The sequence below is a fragment of the Branchiostoma belcheri genome, unplaced genomic scaffold (assembly GCF_001625305.1).
Source record: "Branchiostoma belcheri isolate BF01 breed outbred unplaced genomic scaffold, Haploidv18h27 scaffold60, whole genome shotgun sequence".
Lineage (NCBI taxonomy): Eukaryota > Metazoa > Chordata > Leptocardii > Amphioxiformes > Branchiostomatidae > Branchiostoma > Branchiostoma belcheri.
In genome coordinates this window covers 792703-809756 of record NW_017804243.1, presented here as the reverse complement: position 1 = coordinate 809756, position 17054 = coordinate 792703, and the positions used below count along the sequence as shown (strand labels likewise).

The following is a 17054-nucleotide window of genomic DNA, read 5'->3' as shown; positions in this document are numbered from 1 at the left end:
CAGTTCTATAAGCCTGCTACGGAGGCTAACAGTTATTCGATAGTTTCACAGTCAATTGACTGTACATAATGTAGCCACCGATCGCAGCGTAACTTTATCTGACTATTAAACAAAACCTTTTTTCCTACCTGTCAACTCCGATGACCAGCAGAGCGTCAGTGGACACGTAGAGGGACACCATCTTGACGTAGTTGACCAGTCGGCACATGTGTGGTCCGTAGTTCCAGGCCCTCTCGTTGATGATGTAATAGTCCAGGTCGAAGGGGATACACAGCACGGCGACCACGAAGTCTGACAGCGCCAGGTTGGCTATGAGCAGGTTGGTCGTGGTCCGTGCTTTCTTGTATCTCCCCATGACGATGAGGAGTAGCAGATTCCCCACGCCACAGCTGAGGATGATGAGGCTGTAGACAAGCCCGAGGATGACACGCAGAGGGATGGAGGCATGTTCTATCGTGTGCGCTTTTGTGATACCCTCCTGGCTGAGCACGTAGTAGATATCGTCGTAGAGCTCGGATAGGTCGATCTCTGTGATGTTCTCATCCATGGCTACGACCTGGAAAACGGTTCGTAACAGTCAGTCAGGCAGTCTGCAAAGCTAAGCTAAATGCTAAAGCTAAATGCTAAAGCTAAATGCTAAAGCTAAATGCTAAAGCTAAATGCTAAAGCTAAATGCTAAAGCTAAATGCTAAAGCTAAATGCTAAAGCTAAATGCTAAAACTAAATGCTAAAGCTAGATGCTAAAGCTAAATGCTAAGGCTAAATGCTAAAGGTAAATGCTAAATCAAAATGTGGATCCAAATAAAGTCAAAGTCAAAGGAGACCGGTTTGAGTTATCATCCAATCTCACTGAGTCTGTGTAAAACATGCTTCTGTTTTCTGTAATATGATGACCAGGAAACAGGGCTTATGGTACCGCTAGGCTGGCGGCGGTTTGAAAGCTCTTTTAGGCCTCAACAAAGGCAATACGGATATCATACCAGCTCTACTGGCGTTCAGCCAGGTGATAGGACGTACAAGCGGAAGAAACGTTCTAAAAATACGGTTGACTAGGTTTAGTCACTGTTGTAACGGCTAAATGGTAATTTAGTCATGGAAGTTAATGTAGAAATAATGATGCTTGGAGAATGCCAAGTACTGTTGCGTGAAAGTGTAGCGTCTGGTTTTGTCTCCTGAAACAAGAAAAGGTTAATAGAAGGCTGACGAAGGCTGAGTGAGTCAGTCGTAAATTCCATTTTTTTAGTAGAAGAACAGTTTAACTTTTACTCGGATGAACAACTCATTATGTAACAGACAAACTCATATGAACATGCTGGCATAATTGGAAAGGGTAGGCGTTGTCAGATAGAGCACATGAATTAGAGAAGTGAAGGCGTTTTTTTAGCATTTACATGAGCTGAAAAAGCCTGAAATTAGTCATAGCGAATCCTCACAAACGCCATCGCTTCTCTAATTCATGTGCTCCGACAACGCCTACCCTTTCCAATTATAACAGCATGTTCATATGAGTTTGTCTGTTACATAATGAGTTGTTCATCCGACAAAAAAAGTTAAACTGTTCCTCAACTACTTCATCTAAAGTTGTATATAATTTGTCTTTACTCTCCGAGTCCACATTTTGTTTACTTCATTGTTAATTTGATTTTCAAAGTGTTTGGTTGCATGTTATGTTTTCCAATCACTTTCAGTTATATCATTTTCTATTATTTTGACCTCTGACCTCCCATTCATTTCATTTTAAGTTCTATATGCTGAGTTTGGTTAATTATCCTCTGTTATCTCAGGATAAATCTTTGTTATGAATTTATTATTACTATTTTCCGTTATTTATGGTTTATCATAATTTATGTTTGATTGATTTATTATTGTTTTTACTATTTTTGTTTAGTTAGTTGGACTCCAGGAAGAGTAGTGTAAACTTTATGTATTACACTAAATGGAGATCGAAATAAAACAAACAAACAAACCTGTCCATGGTGCTGAACACACCATTCACACAACTGAATGGACCTGTCCTTGGTGTTAAACATACCATTCACACAACTGAACAGACTTGTCCTTGGTACTGAATACACTATTCCCATAGTTGAACAGACTTGTCCTTGGTGCTGAACACACCATTCACATAGTTGAACAGACCTGTCCTTGGTGCTGAACACATAATTCACATAAATGATGGGCCCTGTCCTTAGTGCTGAACACAGGATTCCCTCAACTAAAGGGACCTGTCCTTGGTACTGAACACACTATTCACACAACTGAAGGGCCCTGTCCTTGGTGCTGAACACACCATTCACATAGTTGAACAGGCCTGTCCTTGGTGCTGAACACACCATTCACATAGTTGAACAGACCTGTCCTTGGTGCTGAACACACCATTCACATAGTTGAACAGGCCTGTCCTTGGTGCTGAACACACCATTTACACAGCATACCATATAGGAGAGACACCTACCTGTTAAAGTTAAAACTGCATGCAAGATAAACAAAATAAAGGGTCCTGCCCATGGTGCTGAACACACCATTCACACAACTGAAGGAACATATACATACCAGATACACCATCCATAGTTTTTTCATGTGCATACCATGTAGGAGAGACACCTAATTCTTTTATTCAAAACTGCATGCAAGATAAACAACATTCATTTTGACTGTGCTAGTGAATCTTGGAAACAGTTGTCTGATCAATGTACAGTTTTAAGAGCAAATTTTAGTTATTTACCATGGAAATATGAGTTCTTTAAACTAACTGGGCGTTTTCAACATTTTTAACCAGGTATCCATGTGAAAGGTATAGAAATTACTGTCTGCCCAAATTGTACCAGGTGCCATATCTAAAGCTTTGATGTCTGTTTGCCTCAGATTAGAATTTTATATACATTTTTTAAAGTCATTTACTTATGTTGACTATAACATGACAAACTTGTATTGCTATTTCTATGGACTCTTTCAAAACTAATAAGAATAAGAAATGTCAATTTTAGTAAGTTTGAAGTGGTACATGAAAGATACATTTGTAGGCCCCACATACAGTTTCCTTTAGGTTACTAGTATCACATTTCAACACACTGATATCAATAGTTCTAGTAAAGTATCTTGTAAGTATTTTCCCTTCTTGACCCCAGCATAAACTTACAAACTTTGCAAGGAAGCAACAAAAATGGTTCAAACTGCAATGGATTGAAACATTCCAATGCAACTCTATGATACACGTCAAGGAATAAATGATGAAGTCAAGACTCTACAATTTTGTTTGTTTCCATATCTTTAATAAAATCTCTATAATGGTAGATATACATGTACAGTAACCTTTTGAAGTTTTCAACTCCATCGATATTATCACCGTAACAATTCTTACTGTATTCAAGGTACATGTACATGTACAATGTACTGATACTTGGTACACATTTTCCTTTGTGATGAAGAATGATTAACACTTGGAATACTGGGTACACAAGCAAATATAGTTACTATTTAAACCTTGTCAACGTTTAGGTGTATAACAGCTCAGTACTACATGTACTACTTTTTTCCATGCATGCATTACAATTTTAATGTTAAATACAAAAAGGAAAAAAAATTGCACTTAAGTTAGGTTAGCATAAGATAGTTGGGATTTTCCAGCCTCGATGCATGTCACTGATCTGTTCCATTTGCAGGCTCCAGTTTGCTGAAAAAAAAGGTTGGATAGCAAAAATGTTCATTATGAAAGATTTTAAGAATGACATACTTACCTGTTGGTCAGTTGACCTGTATATGATGTTGTTTGCTGACCGGTGGTGTCCTTGTTTTTCCAGACCTGACCAACTCGTGTGCAGGTGACCCCTGCAACGGTGGGAAGTGTAGCCAGCAGTGGAACAGGTATGAGTGTGACTGCGGGATGACAACGTACACCGGACCAACTTGCGAAAACGGTGAGTACAGAATCCTTTCAAATAGTAGCCTGTTTTTTGATTTGTACAAAGCCATAAACATGTGTTAGTTCTAGTTAGAGCTTTCATGAGGTACTTGATCATGATTTGGCATTCAAGTTTAACCTTCCCAAGTGCAAGGGCTGATTTAGAGGTGGTCGTTATAAATCAGCCCATGACATTTGGAAGGTTAATATGTGGAAACACCTGCTCTCAGTTGTGGCAGAGCCACCTGTCTGTTTTGGTCTAAACTGCAGGAGGTCAATGAGTGGCCCCTTCCATTATTTATCATGGCGACTCTTGGCTCCCTCAGGAATTATGCATGGCTACTTCCTCAATCCACTTTTCCGCCCAAAAACAGGTTTGCTGATCGTTCCCCACAGATAAAGTAAAACAATGATGCATCTGCGCATATCTGCTGATGTTTTACTCTGAAAGGGCAGACTGTAGTTCCGCCCATAAAGGGGACTTGATTATATCTTTGTTTTCACTGTATTTGCACATATCTGCACCATCTTCCATCCGCAACACACTACACAAATCAACACAGGCCCATTATCTTATTAAGGAGAAATACTATTTCCTGTAGGTTTTTATGTCTTCCGTTGGTTTCAAAGTAGATTTTCTTCACTACATATCTGCCCTGTCTTGTATTGTATTGTATTGTATTGTTGATGCTTGTTGGTGCACCTGCCAATATGCTAATTTAGAAACACACACGTATCATTTTCTTCTCACGCTCAACTTACCTTTCACTCTAATTTACATTCTACACCACCAACGCAACAATAAAGGTGCAAATTGAGTTGGGCCTTTTTTTGACTGAAGTCAACTTAGCGTGAATGGACACCGTGTCGAAACTTTAGCCAATTTGACAGGAAGTGTTTAGAGCCGAAGCCCTGTGTGGCCCTATTTTGACAGTACTGGGACAATGCGGTCATGTTACATGATGGAGCCAAGCAGTACAGCACTGCAACCATCAATGTCAATTTGTTCACACACGAACAGCGTACTTTTCACGAAAAGTTCGGGTAAGTCGACCTTCCAGCTCCAACAAAGGAGAGATGTTCTGTGCCGTCGCCTCTTTCATCAGACGTATGACTCTGAAAGACAAGACTGGAGACAGACTTGTTATCTTGTCGCGGATGGTACTTGTAATTAAAGCAAGCGACATCTGTGAAATGTCATTGACTTAGGACAGGCTAATATGTATTGTCTTATATTTTGTTGAATGTAATTGTCAAGAGTTGAACATTGAAATGTTTGTATACAGTACATGATTTTGCATCTGTGATAGGGTGCAAAAGAAAGCAAGGGATAAAAGTACATGTTTAGACATCATGTGTGTATGTATGTGTATGACAAAAAGCATTGAACAATATTGTTAGAGGAAATATTGTCACTGAAGAATCATCACAACAAGGTGAGTGTACTTTTGTATTGTCTCTGTGGTGTGAACAAAATGTACATTTGCACACATACAGTACCAGTAATCTGGAAGATAGATTGCCACTCCCGTAATGTATCCGTTACCCGTTACATTATCAGATCCGCAAAGTACGGGAGGACAAACGATGTGGATGTCACACCGCACATTTTTCCATGACTTATCGACCCTACGGAGGGCGTTCAACATACAAAATATATGAAATATACTTAGGACACAGATTTATCAAATACTAACTGCCCTACAACATCTGTAAATTCTCCCATCGCTCACTGAGTTCAAGAGAAAAAAATGAAGACAGTGTGCACTTAGTCATACACACAGTCGACATGTACTTACTTTGAAAAACATAACGGCTTTCCTATCTATGGGGTGGTTTCCGAGAAGCTTGCCATTTTTCCCAGCAAATTTCTGGCCAGCGTTTGACTGATTTTGCGGCCAACACATTTTGTATGTGCTCTATAGGATTCCTCTTATTTTGCAAGCACTACAAAAATTTACTCTGTGAAAGCTACGGTATTTAAATCAATGTGGAATCAACCTATAGCTGCCCTCAGTTTTGAATCTGGCAGTGTGACTCTTTCTAGTGGCAAGAGACGGTTGCAATTCAATCAATAAACTTTAGGTATTGTGCAAGTTCAGCAAAATGCAAGGGATTAACGCTGACTTATCGCTGAATTAATCGAGTCTGCTGCCCGTTACTGTCACCTTGCGAGGAGCGCTCTCTCTCTCAAGACATTTAAAAGGGGTGCTAATATCTCCATCAATTCATCACTTCTGTAATTCCCCGAGTCTTTGTAATATGACGGAGCCGTCCCAGTTGGTCAGGGGTGGTTGGCAAACGTCCCAACAGTTCAGTGGTTATTCTGACATTGATGGGCTAACAACGTGGTGCGAAGTAGAACTGATTGGCTTGGGTGGATGTTTTACTTCATCACCGTGAAGTCAGCCCATAATGCCATCGAATACCATGAACTGTTTCAAAGATAAAAGAGAAGGGAGGGTAGGGAAGGAAAAAAATAAAATTTTCCCCTGATAGTAAGACTTAGTACGTTTTGAAAAGCAGCTACAATTCACCCGTATTTATAAGGTGGCATAACCAGGATCTCTCTCACTTTCAGCTGCACAATTAGCTAAAGTTACGAACTTGAAATTATTTCTTTTTTTTCCTAGTAATTGAACTCTGAATTCAAATTTTGCTGGGAAAAACTTGGCATGGACTGGGCATATTCCTTTACTATGCAATGTAAACATAACACAGTCAGTACGCAAAGGTACATACACTAATAGCAATGTTACAAACACTGTTCTCCTTTACATAAGTTACTCCATATTGTACTTTAAGGCAAGTTAAGACCACTGAAAGTGGATTTTAATGTAACGTTACAGTGCGTTTTACCTGCTTACCGGATATACCCATCTTCCTACCTGAAACCTGAGCGGACTTGTCCCGGGTTAACCGCAAAATGGCGAAGCGTCTTTCCACAGGGCGTAAAGTCGTTGTGACAACGTCTTATTCTCCTCTGTATCCCCCGCTGGATCCGGTTTGCCTTTTTTCCCCCTGTTTGACTGCGTTCACGTTGACGTCTTGCGCTGTGCATCCAGGCGCCGCCGCATCTGCCTGATCCTTTTTCCTCCCCTTCATTTTGTATAGTGCTGCTCACCATCTGTTGTAGTCCATTAATTTGGGCTGGAAGTCTGCAAAATTGCGTACGATGCATGTAAATCCGTCAATCATGTCCCGTATTCACAAGCCCATATCCACGCTGGGTCACCTTGAGAGAGTGCCGGACGGCTCGCCAAGTTTTCCCCGTACTGAGATTAGGGTTTCCGTCGTCTTGTCTCGCTCTCGCTCGGGATTTTCAGGGATATCGCTCGGCAAATCCAAAGTGGATTGCATTTTGCTAATGAAGCCACTTGACGCAATATCGCGTAGTGGATGATTAATCCATGATGATGTCTTCTCGGTTCTGCCCAAGCATGCACCCAGGCTGTCAGCTCGCTGTTCAATAATGATGGATGCGGCTGTTTGCCACGCTAGGAGTCACCTGGGTGTAGACCCAACTTCCATATTTTCCAATTTTCCCTCCATACTGCAAATCGACGACCCATTTCCAGATGAAATGGATTTCCAATGTAGGCCAGGAAAATTATGGGCTTGCATCTCTTCCCAGCCATTTGCTACAAATGGCGTGCATACCAAAATCCCACGCAGATAGAGGCGACAATGTCATTCATGTCTGCGGTAATGGGTGTGCACTGATTGGGCTTAACAAGAAGATACATGGCGGAACAGATTCAAAGTGTGCGGTCATTCCTTTGTTGATCTGTCAACTTGAAAACGATATAAAACAAGGCCCCTAGAATCTCGTAAAAGCTCAGAAAGCCCTTAATCAACTTTCTTCTTGCATCAGTTTGCATTGTGCCCAACTTTCCGGTAGACAGTAAGTCAGGAATTGTTTTGCCATCCTGTGAAATGGTAGGGACTTTAGTTGAACTTTACAGTGGCATACAGTCATGTAATTATGATATTTTAATTGTGAAATAGCGTTAAAGAAATGCATGGAGCAAAATTGCTGATCAGTTATTAAACGTAGCGTACAACATTTTGATGAGATTATCTACAGTTCTAAAGAACAGTCTGAGTATACTAAGGTTTGGTAAAGACCAAGAGAAGTTTCAAATTTTGTGGTTTGTTCAAGTAGTAAGACTTACAGTTTATCACCTGTCCACCTACTGTTTTGCCTTGGGCTTCCATTGTCTAATGTGCATCTTTGTTGCCTTTCCTGTAACTGTTGTCCTGTTCAGAATATCTTGGCTGATAACAACCTATAGAAGGATTATGAAAGGCATCAAGTCTGAAAATGTTGGACATTAGGAACTTGAGATGGTGTTTTTATACCTGGAATTCATCTTTTTTGTGGCCTACATGTACATGTATATATACATTCAGTGCCTACAGCTTTTGTGGACAGATTAGAAATGATAGTACTTTAATCTTTTGCATGGTTTATTTTTGATGATACCAATAATATCTGATACTATCACTAACAATAAAACTACCTTGCCTTCCTTATGAAGCAGATTTTTAGATGGGGCAAAAAAAGGCAGACGTAAAGTGTACTGTAAGGAATCCTAGAGAAAAAAAGTACTGTTCCTTCTAGTTCTTTTGTATTAGCATGCTCAAACATGTACCATCTCACTTTCTAGAAATTCTCTGTCATACGTGCTGATTCACATAGTCGAATAGTCAGACTTAGCCTAAGGCCAGGAGTGACCACTTGCCATGCTGCAGGGTTGTCAAATCCAAGTTAAAGTAATGCGAAACGTGTTAACATGTGCGGCGGGACTGATTTGTTAATCCGTTGCAACTTGGTTGTTACTCACTGTGGTGAGGCTTATTCATTCAACCACGCTATGGATAGAATGCTTGATTTTTTTATACAGGGTTCCAGCCTTTAATATGCTTAACCGACTATTAATTAAGGTCATTTTGATTCAAAATAATTGTATGATTCGTATGAAAATGAAATCTTGTCAAAACTGAAAAAAGGTAAATCTACAGTCTTTAGCATGTTGTGCAAAACATGCTGGTTGGTTTGGTTTTCCTTTAATGCCCGATCATCATGATAATGATCATTCTAGCATACTCATGGACCTTAGTGAGGAAGTCATGAAAACAGTGTCTTTCCCAAGGGCACAAGGTTGATGACTTGGCAGGATTCGAACCTGGGAACTCTTGGTTCTGAGTCAAATGCTCTGGCATTACACCACACAACACCTGCATTTATGTACTGCTAACTCTTACCGCTGACAACATAAGGATGCTAGCCATTCATTCAATTTGTTCCCGCACATGGAAATACTGCCACAGGCTAAATGTGATACTAATAGCAGGTGTAGAGAGATCCCCTGACAAGTGCTGCGGGGTATCTACCCCAGCTGGGTCTATCCTGCGGTGGGATCCACTGATCCAGCGCAGGCGGTAATGTCGTGATCAGACACCATTTGTGCGCTGATGGCTCAACCAGCGCGGCGGACACCACTCCCGGCGATAAACATGCCGCTGAATTATTTATCAGCGCCGCGGAGGAAATTACTCTTGTTCAGCGGGAGGTAGAACCTCTCCCCGGTGGCTCGTGAGGGAGACTGGCGGAGGATTGTTCTCTCAGGAACAATGCCAAGGCCAGGGCAATTATTGTACAGTTGTTGAATTTTTCTTAAAGCTAGCTGTGTGCTCAAGGGTTCTAGGGGAAAAAAGATTTCATACTATCATAGAGATGCACAATTCCAGCTTAGTTAATAGAGAAGGCACCACATTTGGGAATCTAGTGAATACTACACTAGTGTACTAAGACAGTCATTGAAGAAACTAATATTAGATCAGCATGGTTTACATGTACATGACATAATTATGTTATACAATGTATGAAATGGTAGGAAAGTTGTATTAAAAAAATCAATCTCACTGTTAAAAGCATTGTTGCAGGATTAAATATTGTAGATGGTATATTATTATACATATGGACAACAATAAAAATCTCTAAAACTCTTAGACTAGATGATGTGGACATAATACCTGGGCAGTACGAGAGGTAAAACTAAATTTTCTGAATATATGTTATACATGTATACAAACCATACTATTATTATTATGATTTGAATAGCCTGCCAAATAACAGTAAAATAACATTGCTCTGCCCTTCTTCAACATGTTGTAATGTCTAACAAAGGCCTCAAATTTACTAATGCTTGAAGGAAAACATGCTTATCTTTTAATTTGAACTTGAACTACGCAGTGTGCAATTTGACTTTGGCTGAGACACACAAAACCAATTAGCAGCTAATTAGTGGATTTAAAAGATCAGCCTCCTTCCTTCCTGGCTCCTGCATCAACAGATTAGGCGCAATCAATTGTCCCAATGATGAATTTGAGAAACATTTTCCATAATCAGTGTTGTTACTTGACCTTGGAGCTCAGAAGCCAATGTCATTCCTCAGACAGAATCTGGCAACCTGTCAATTTTCCTTGTTGATTGAACGAGAGCCTAAGGGGTCCGATGGGTTTGACAAAGAATTGGTAACAATTCTTTGACATTTTCCCCAACCTCACAAATTTTGCCAATAGTAGAATAGTAGGTAAAGCAGTTATCGTGTAATGACATTACATTTTTTGCCACCGATTCTATGGTCTGCTAAGCCAAGAATATCATTGAGACAGAGAAGGTAATGAAGTTTATTGCTGAGTGTATGTAATATTGGGAATTCTAATAATCAATGTTTGTCTAACACTGAAAATACACCATGAAGCTCTTAAAAATTTCTTCGAGGAAAAATCACCCAGCCCCAGAAAGTAAGTTTTAGATCACTGTCAGAAGGTCTCTTTTTACTGGTTACCTATCAATAACTTGTATAAGCATCATTATTTTAGATGATACACATCTCTGTGTTTTACATGTAGCATAGTTCATATTGCTGAGTGATAATCTCAAATATCAATATTCTTCTAACACTGCAAATACACCACAAAGCACTTGAAAACTTCGTCAAGGAAAAATTCCTATCCCCAGAGAGTCAGTTTTCAGTTGCCACAGGTTTCTTGTTATTGGTTATCTATCGATAACTCTGATGATACCCAGCTCTATGTTTTACATGTAGCATAGTTCATATTGCTGAGTGATGATCTCAAATATCTAGATTGAGCAGCTCAAGACAGCTGGGAATAGAACTACAGTTTGTTAAACCTCTGGGAGTCAAAATACAATATCTGCTTTATATACCATACCATTTAAGCATGGTGGGGTCAGGTAAAATATTGAAGATGAATGTTTGACACAGTTACTGCCCTTTAGCGTTCTTTTATTAGATATTTGGTTTCAGTGCTTTGTTTTGTCCAATACAGAGGCAAAAAGTATGGCAAAGAAGATCAAATTTATTCTATTTATACTTCATGAACCTCTTCTGTGTATCAAAAAGATGTTAATATGAATAATGTTCACCCATTAGACAAGACATTCCAACAAAAGTGTATCAGGATGTTTTTAAATTAATATTTGCGCTCTCCTTGCATTAATTTTGTAGAAGGGTGATACAACATCTGGCCCTATTCATACTACCGTTTTTTTAATTTCAATTTCATTAAGAAACATACCTTCTTCAGTTTATGTGAAAGAATAGTGGCTTGGTTTATATTACACATTTTTTGTCTCATACCCAGGCACAAGGAACAGTTTTTTTTCAGTTTTCGTTTGTGCCCGCTTAATTAAGCTTTTTAATTCAACAACTTACTAATAGCTAACTCATTTAACAAGCCTATATTTGACTTCTTACTCATCTTAGTCTCTAGTTTGCTGACATCTGCATATCCCAAGGAGTAAAATTCACAGCAAAATGTTGAACTTTATTCCAACACACAATTACAAAGGGATCAAATTTTCAGGAATGTTTTGCTAATAGATGATTACTACCAACACAGATAAACTTTAATGATTATCTGAGTAAAATTCACGTCGCCCCAGAAAGCAAGGCTTCTGTGAAAGAAAGTTGAGAACTTGAAGACGCGCGGCAGATTGCAGCCGACTCCAAGGTGATGAAGGGTCAGCCATAACCTGTTTGTCTGTGTCCCCGGTCCAACTCTATTAGTCAGTCCCTCCATCTCTGTCACCCAGCAGTCCATTGTGCGAGGACTGGTGCCATATTTCAGGACGGTCACCATAACTCTCACAAGTCATCTCGGAGGAAGTGATTTTCCCGAGCTCTTCTTTCATGATAGCACGGCAGCTAGAGTGTTAACCGAGTCGGCAAAATGTGTGTGGTGGGAGGGGGGAGGGTTACTCACTGCATGCAGGTGCCATGAAAGCACTTCTTATATGACAATTATCATATCTTATTTTCTGGAGGCCATCTATACTTTGACTATGTAATGTATAAGATTTATGAACCGTTTTTGGTAAAAAATTCCAGACTGAGTCTAATTATCTGCAACACACTAACTACTAACAGTAACTACTACTACAACTACTCTACTACATGTACTACTACATGTATAATGGCAGGATTCGTGCCTTTGTTTTCCCACCAAGACACTAGGGAGAATCGTAGAGTTTGGACAAATATAATTATTTTAGATTCAAAGTTTTCACAAAGGAATGACATTACTACCGGTGCTAACGTGAAGAGGAAAATAAGTGATTAGCTGGTCCGTTTGCTTACTGAAGATGACCCACTAATTAACCAAAATGATCATGAAAAAATGAAATCATAAAGTCAACTTAAGTGTTTTAACCTCTCCAAATGTAGTTGTGATTTATTCTTAAGAACTAAAAGTCAAGCGCTATGATTAATTAGTAAGGTACAACGTACAAACTTGAGACCACTCAGTGATAAATTTTGTATCAGTTTGCCAATAAAACAAAATACATGTACATTGTATCTGGCTATAGATTTGCACGGTATGTTTCAACATCTCTATGCCAATGTTGTTTCTAATTATTCCGTGGTATTTAGAAGCAAACAGTAATTAAAAGTAATGATTGAGCTGTACCATGCTAATTATCGCATTCAAAGGCCTGGCTGTTCGATAGGATTGACGGGCCGCTTTAGTGATTAATCGAATGATATCCCAACCCCAAGGCCAAGTACGTTGGGGCCTACCTTCACCCAGGTGGCCTTTAACATTGACCTTTACAGCTTAACAGAGACAAAATGCCCTCATTATGCAGGTTTTATTAGTGTAATGGGTACATTAGAGTTTAAAACATCTTGCCATAAGGGTCACTTATCCAGTCTGTAATAACACTTAATATTTGAATGAAAACACTTCAGGTAACGGCTGTATTGGAATAAATCACAGCGATATTCTCCTGGTACGTTTATTGAAACAGAGCGGTTCTTGGAACTGTATTACAAATCTTAACTAGCTACCGGTGGAAATCCCTGAAAGACCTTCCACTGCTCTGCTCACCACCCATTTAATGTGGAGACCCCTGGTTATTGTCCATGGTGCTGAAATGCAGGTGACTTTGAATAGAGATGATTTCTGCCCATCTGCCTGGGCCAGGCTTGATGTGGAGATAGCGGTGATTATTCCCTACCTGTGAAATTGGATGACTTTATATTATTGGTGAAAATGAAGGGACCTCAATTTCCCAGCTGGTTTCATCCTCTGCATTCAAATTTTTGCAGGAATTTCCGTGGGTGCGTTTTCCGCACATTCAATCGTACTACTTTTTTCAGTACTTTTTTTTACGTTTCTTCTAATCTTGACATTTTCATAACCCTTCTGTTAACAAAGAAATTCTATGCTGTTATAATTTTTCCCTTGTTTTCCTTGTATGTATCATGATGATATCGTACATCTTATAATGGTTTGAGTCATTGAAGTTTTCTCTGTAGTGAAGTAATCATTGCCTTTTATGCTTCATGAATAAAATTCTTTTGAGCTGTCTTATGTATAAAGAACCATCCTTTCTATGACAGGTGTATTTGGCTATGATGGTGTCTTTGTTTCCTTTTTGTGTTAAAAGAGACCTTTGTATTATGAAGTAATGGCCGAATGTTATATTCCAACATTTTTAAGAACCAGACTTTTCCAAATCTCCAGTTGACTCCTTCAACCTTGTTCACTGAGCTGTTCATTTTATAAATTATGTTTACTGCCACAGATGAACTTCCACGCTTAAAGACCTTTCTACTAAGTCAGATTTGTCTGGAAATATTGACAACTTCAGTAGCCCTACGTGTATGGCAAGTGCATCTCGACTGATAGGCTAATCCATACTGTTCATTGTTTGAGTTTATCTTTTTTCCTCTTCCACCCTTTATCGCTCAGAACAGGCACATCAGCAGAACGTACTGCACCTGATCAAAACCCGGTACATAATGTGCTTAGCACTTCTACAGAACATATTGTTTAAGACCGAGTTCACATATTTAAGTATGACATCCCATCTGTAGTTTTCAAAATGTTGTAACGGAAAAGATTCCTTATGCATCAAACAAAATTCCAATCCAATGTTGACCAAACATCCAACAGAACCTGTGGTTCCACACAGGTCAGTACATTCTGCTAACATACTGGCTCACAGGCACATATACTCAACTAACGATAGAACCAAGCCATCAAGTTATCTCATCTGTGCTATCTATATCAGACTCTCCATTATGTAAAGTTTTGATATTGTCAAGGTTGTTGTAAGATATGACCAAGATACACCAAGAAATACCAGAAGCTGATGTTACACGGGCTGCAAGCAAATTGAAGAAAGATATCTTCATTATGCTTTGTAGAATCACAGCTTAAAGTTTGCATGAACATGTGCCATATTGAACCCAGATTACTTTGGCTTCTGTACTTGTGGTATTCCCTACTCCATATGTTGAGCTTTTAAGTGGTTTTAGCAGCCTTTGCACTTCAGGGTGTGACTCAGAGCTCAGCAGGTCACTACTTTCTTAGACATCAAGGAAGTCATCTCAAGAAATGTCCCTAAGATGTGGTCTGTTTACCATTATCTACTCAACAGTCTTCACCTGATGTTCCCAAGTGAGAAGCTTTGATAGTTATTGTAGTCTCTGTTCCATATAGCAGATAACCTTATGGAGCCTAGGGTCTTCTGGTCGCCACTAGTGTCGCAACTTCAGACTAGTAAAGGGTAGGTAGGTAGTCCCATAGCCTTTTTGAGGCCATAGGGGCAGTGGGTTGTTGATCCACTGTGTCTAGGGCACAGTGTTGGAAGGTAGAGTCCATCACTCTCCTTCCACTGCCTTTTACCTCTCCAACCAAAGATAGGTACCCGTTTTACACCTGGGAGGTTAAGGCCTTTCCTGAGGTCACAATGTCTAGCAAGGAATGCAAGGAATCGAACTGGTGTCCTCTCTATCCCACATCTGCTTGCCTAGCCACTTGGACATTCAACACCACTGATTTTTATATAAAGACTAGTGAGGACAAGATGTCTAAATAGCATGTGTTTTCATAGTCTATTCAACTTATCAAAGATATGTTTCTTTGTTCTTAAAACAAGGATATACACTGCATAAATTGGTTAATAGATAAATGTAATGTTAATAGCGCTTTTTTTCAGTCAATAATGTCTGAACTAATAATTTTTGTCAATGTCTTGAAACATCTGACAGTTTTCCAAATCAGTAACTGTTGCTAAAGTCTCAAAGCACAATGTACATCTACATGTACCTGGTACTTCTACACAGTCTACAGTGCCCAGACAAAAGAAAAAGTTCCATCAAAGGTCTCCTACCCCCAAGGCTCATTTATGTGTGATGCATCGACTTAAACTACTACCCTGAGAGCTATTTCAGATACCTTAAAGGAAAACACATCGTGGAATACTAATGTGGTGCAAAATGTGTTTCAAAAGAGGAAAAAGAGCTTTGGAATGCTCGCTGCATCAGTCATCATGTTCCGTCTGCATGTAGTGCAAATGCCTTTTTTTAAGAACAGCCCATTCTGAGCAGACTCCGTGGTGCCATGCTGTGCTGGAAGATGGACAGTGTCCAATAAGTGTTGTGAAAAGTAAGAACTAAAAGTCAAAGGTGACTAGAAGTCTCGGAGTGCAGTATCTTTCCATAACATGACGTACAAATAAAATTACATTTTGTACTTATTATAGGATGTGGTGAACAGACAAACTTTTTTCTTGCAGGTTTCCTTGAAGTTTAGTCATTTTTTGTAAAAGTTGCACATACTATTACTAGAAGTATAAACAGTATTTTCTCCACCTTCACTATTTTTATATATCCCTCAAATTTTTTTTTTATCCATCTGTGCATGAAACTGGATTACACAATAAGTTACATAGTACAAATGCTTAACCCTCTCCTAGCTACATGCCCTGTAAACATATACAAGTCTACTACATGGACAATCCCCAGCAGGGAGGAGGTTAATTAAGTGTCATTGATATGCAGTGGTCGAAATACTTTTTTTCAGTGCTCTGCAATATTGCAGAAGAGTCAAAATTTTGTTCTGCAATTTGAAAATACTTTCTGCAAATACACAAGCCTCCATACTACAACCTTCTCAAACCATTAATGTCTTTGTTACATCATATATGGCTTTGTAAATCTGTAGCATTACTGGAATTCTTTTAAGTTTAATCTATCACTCTTTTTAATTTCAGACTTTATAGAAAATTTCCACAGAAAATTTATCATTTACTGGTATCTTCACGGGTCTTTCACCGCTGTCTCCCACTACAAGCTACTACAACTAAAATCATACATGTACCTTACCTGTAAATGTACTAGTAATCACACCCACATATCATCCTTCCACACAACATACTAATAAAAGACACACAAAAAAAACAGTTCTTAACTCTTAAGCAACTCGATATGATTTTGGTGCTACCTGAAATGGTCAGACTAACTACCTTTCGTCAGTGACACTAAGAGAATTGGAGGTTTATAAGGACAAACTATTGATTCATATGCAAATTAGCGAAGACAAATTTTTGGAAGTCCAAAGGGCTAAACAAAAGATAGACAAGTCAAGACAAGGATGATGCAAATTAGTGAAGAAGCTCCTGTTGCTTCAAAACAGGAGCTTAAGTGTTGTCTATCCTTGGGGCCAGAGAGTTATAGTTTGCTTGAATCTGGAGCCTATTTTCCTTCTGCAAAATTGCAGATTGTATAAATTTTTCTTCTGCAACCTTGAAAATCTATCTGCAGATTGC

The 17054-nt window shown here is 39.2% G+C and overlaps 2 protein-coding genes across 2 annotated transcripts in view; one reads left to right on the top strand and one right to left on the bottom strand.

Annotated features, from left to right (window-relative positions):
- Positions 1-124: 124 nt before the first annotated feature.
- LOC109482787 (prokineticin receptor 2-like) lies at positions 125-547 on the bottom strand. The gene has a single exon (XM_019785623.1). The coding sequence runs from the start codon at positions 545-547 to the stop codon at positions 125-127; it is 423 nt and encodes a 140-aa protein (XP_019641182.1).
- Positions 548-1127: 580 nt separating this feature from the next.
- LOC109482714 (neurexin-3-beta-like) overlaps positions 1128-17054 on the top strand; it is a 70867-nt gene continuing 54940 nt past the window's right edge. Inside the window, exons 1-2 of the mRNA XM_019785533.1 lie at positions 1128-1134; positions 3801-3917. Coding sequence (XP_019641092.1) covers positions 1128-1134; positions 3801-3917 — 124 coding nt within the window. The remainder of the gene's footprint in view (positions 1135-3800; positions 3918-17054) is intronic.

Bases quoted from the DNA above. Each gene is read 5' to 3' on its own strand.
- LOC109482787 (XM_019785623.1), bottom strand. From the start codon at position 547: ATGGATGAGAACATCACAGAGATCGACCTATCCGAGCTCTACGACGAT.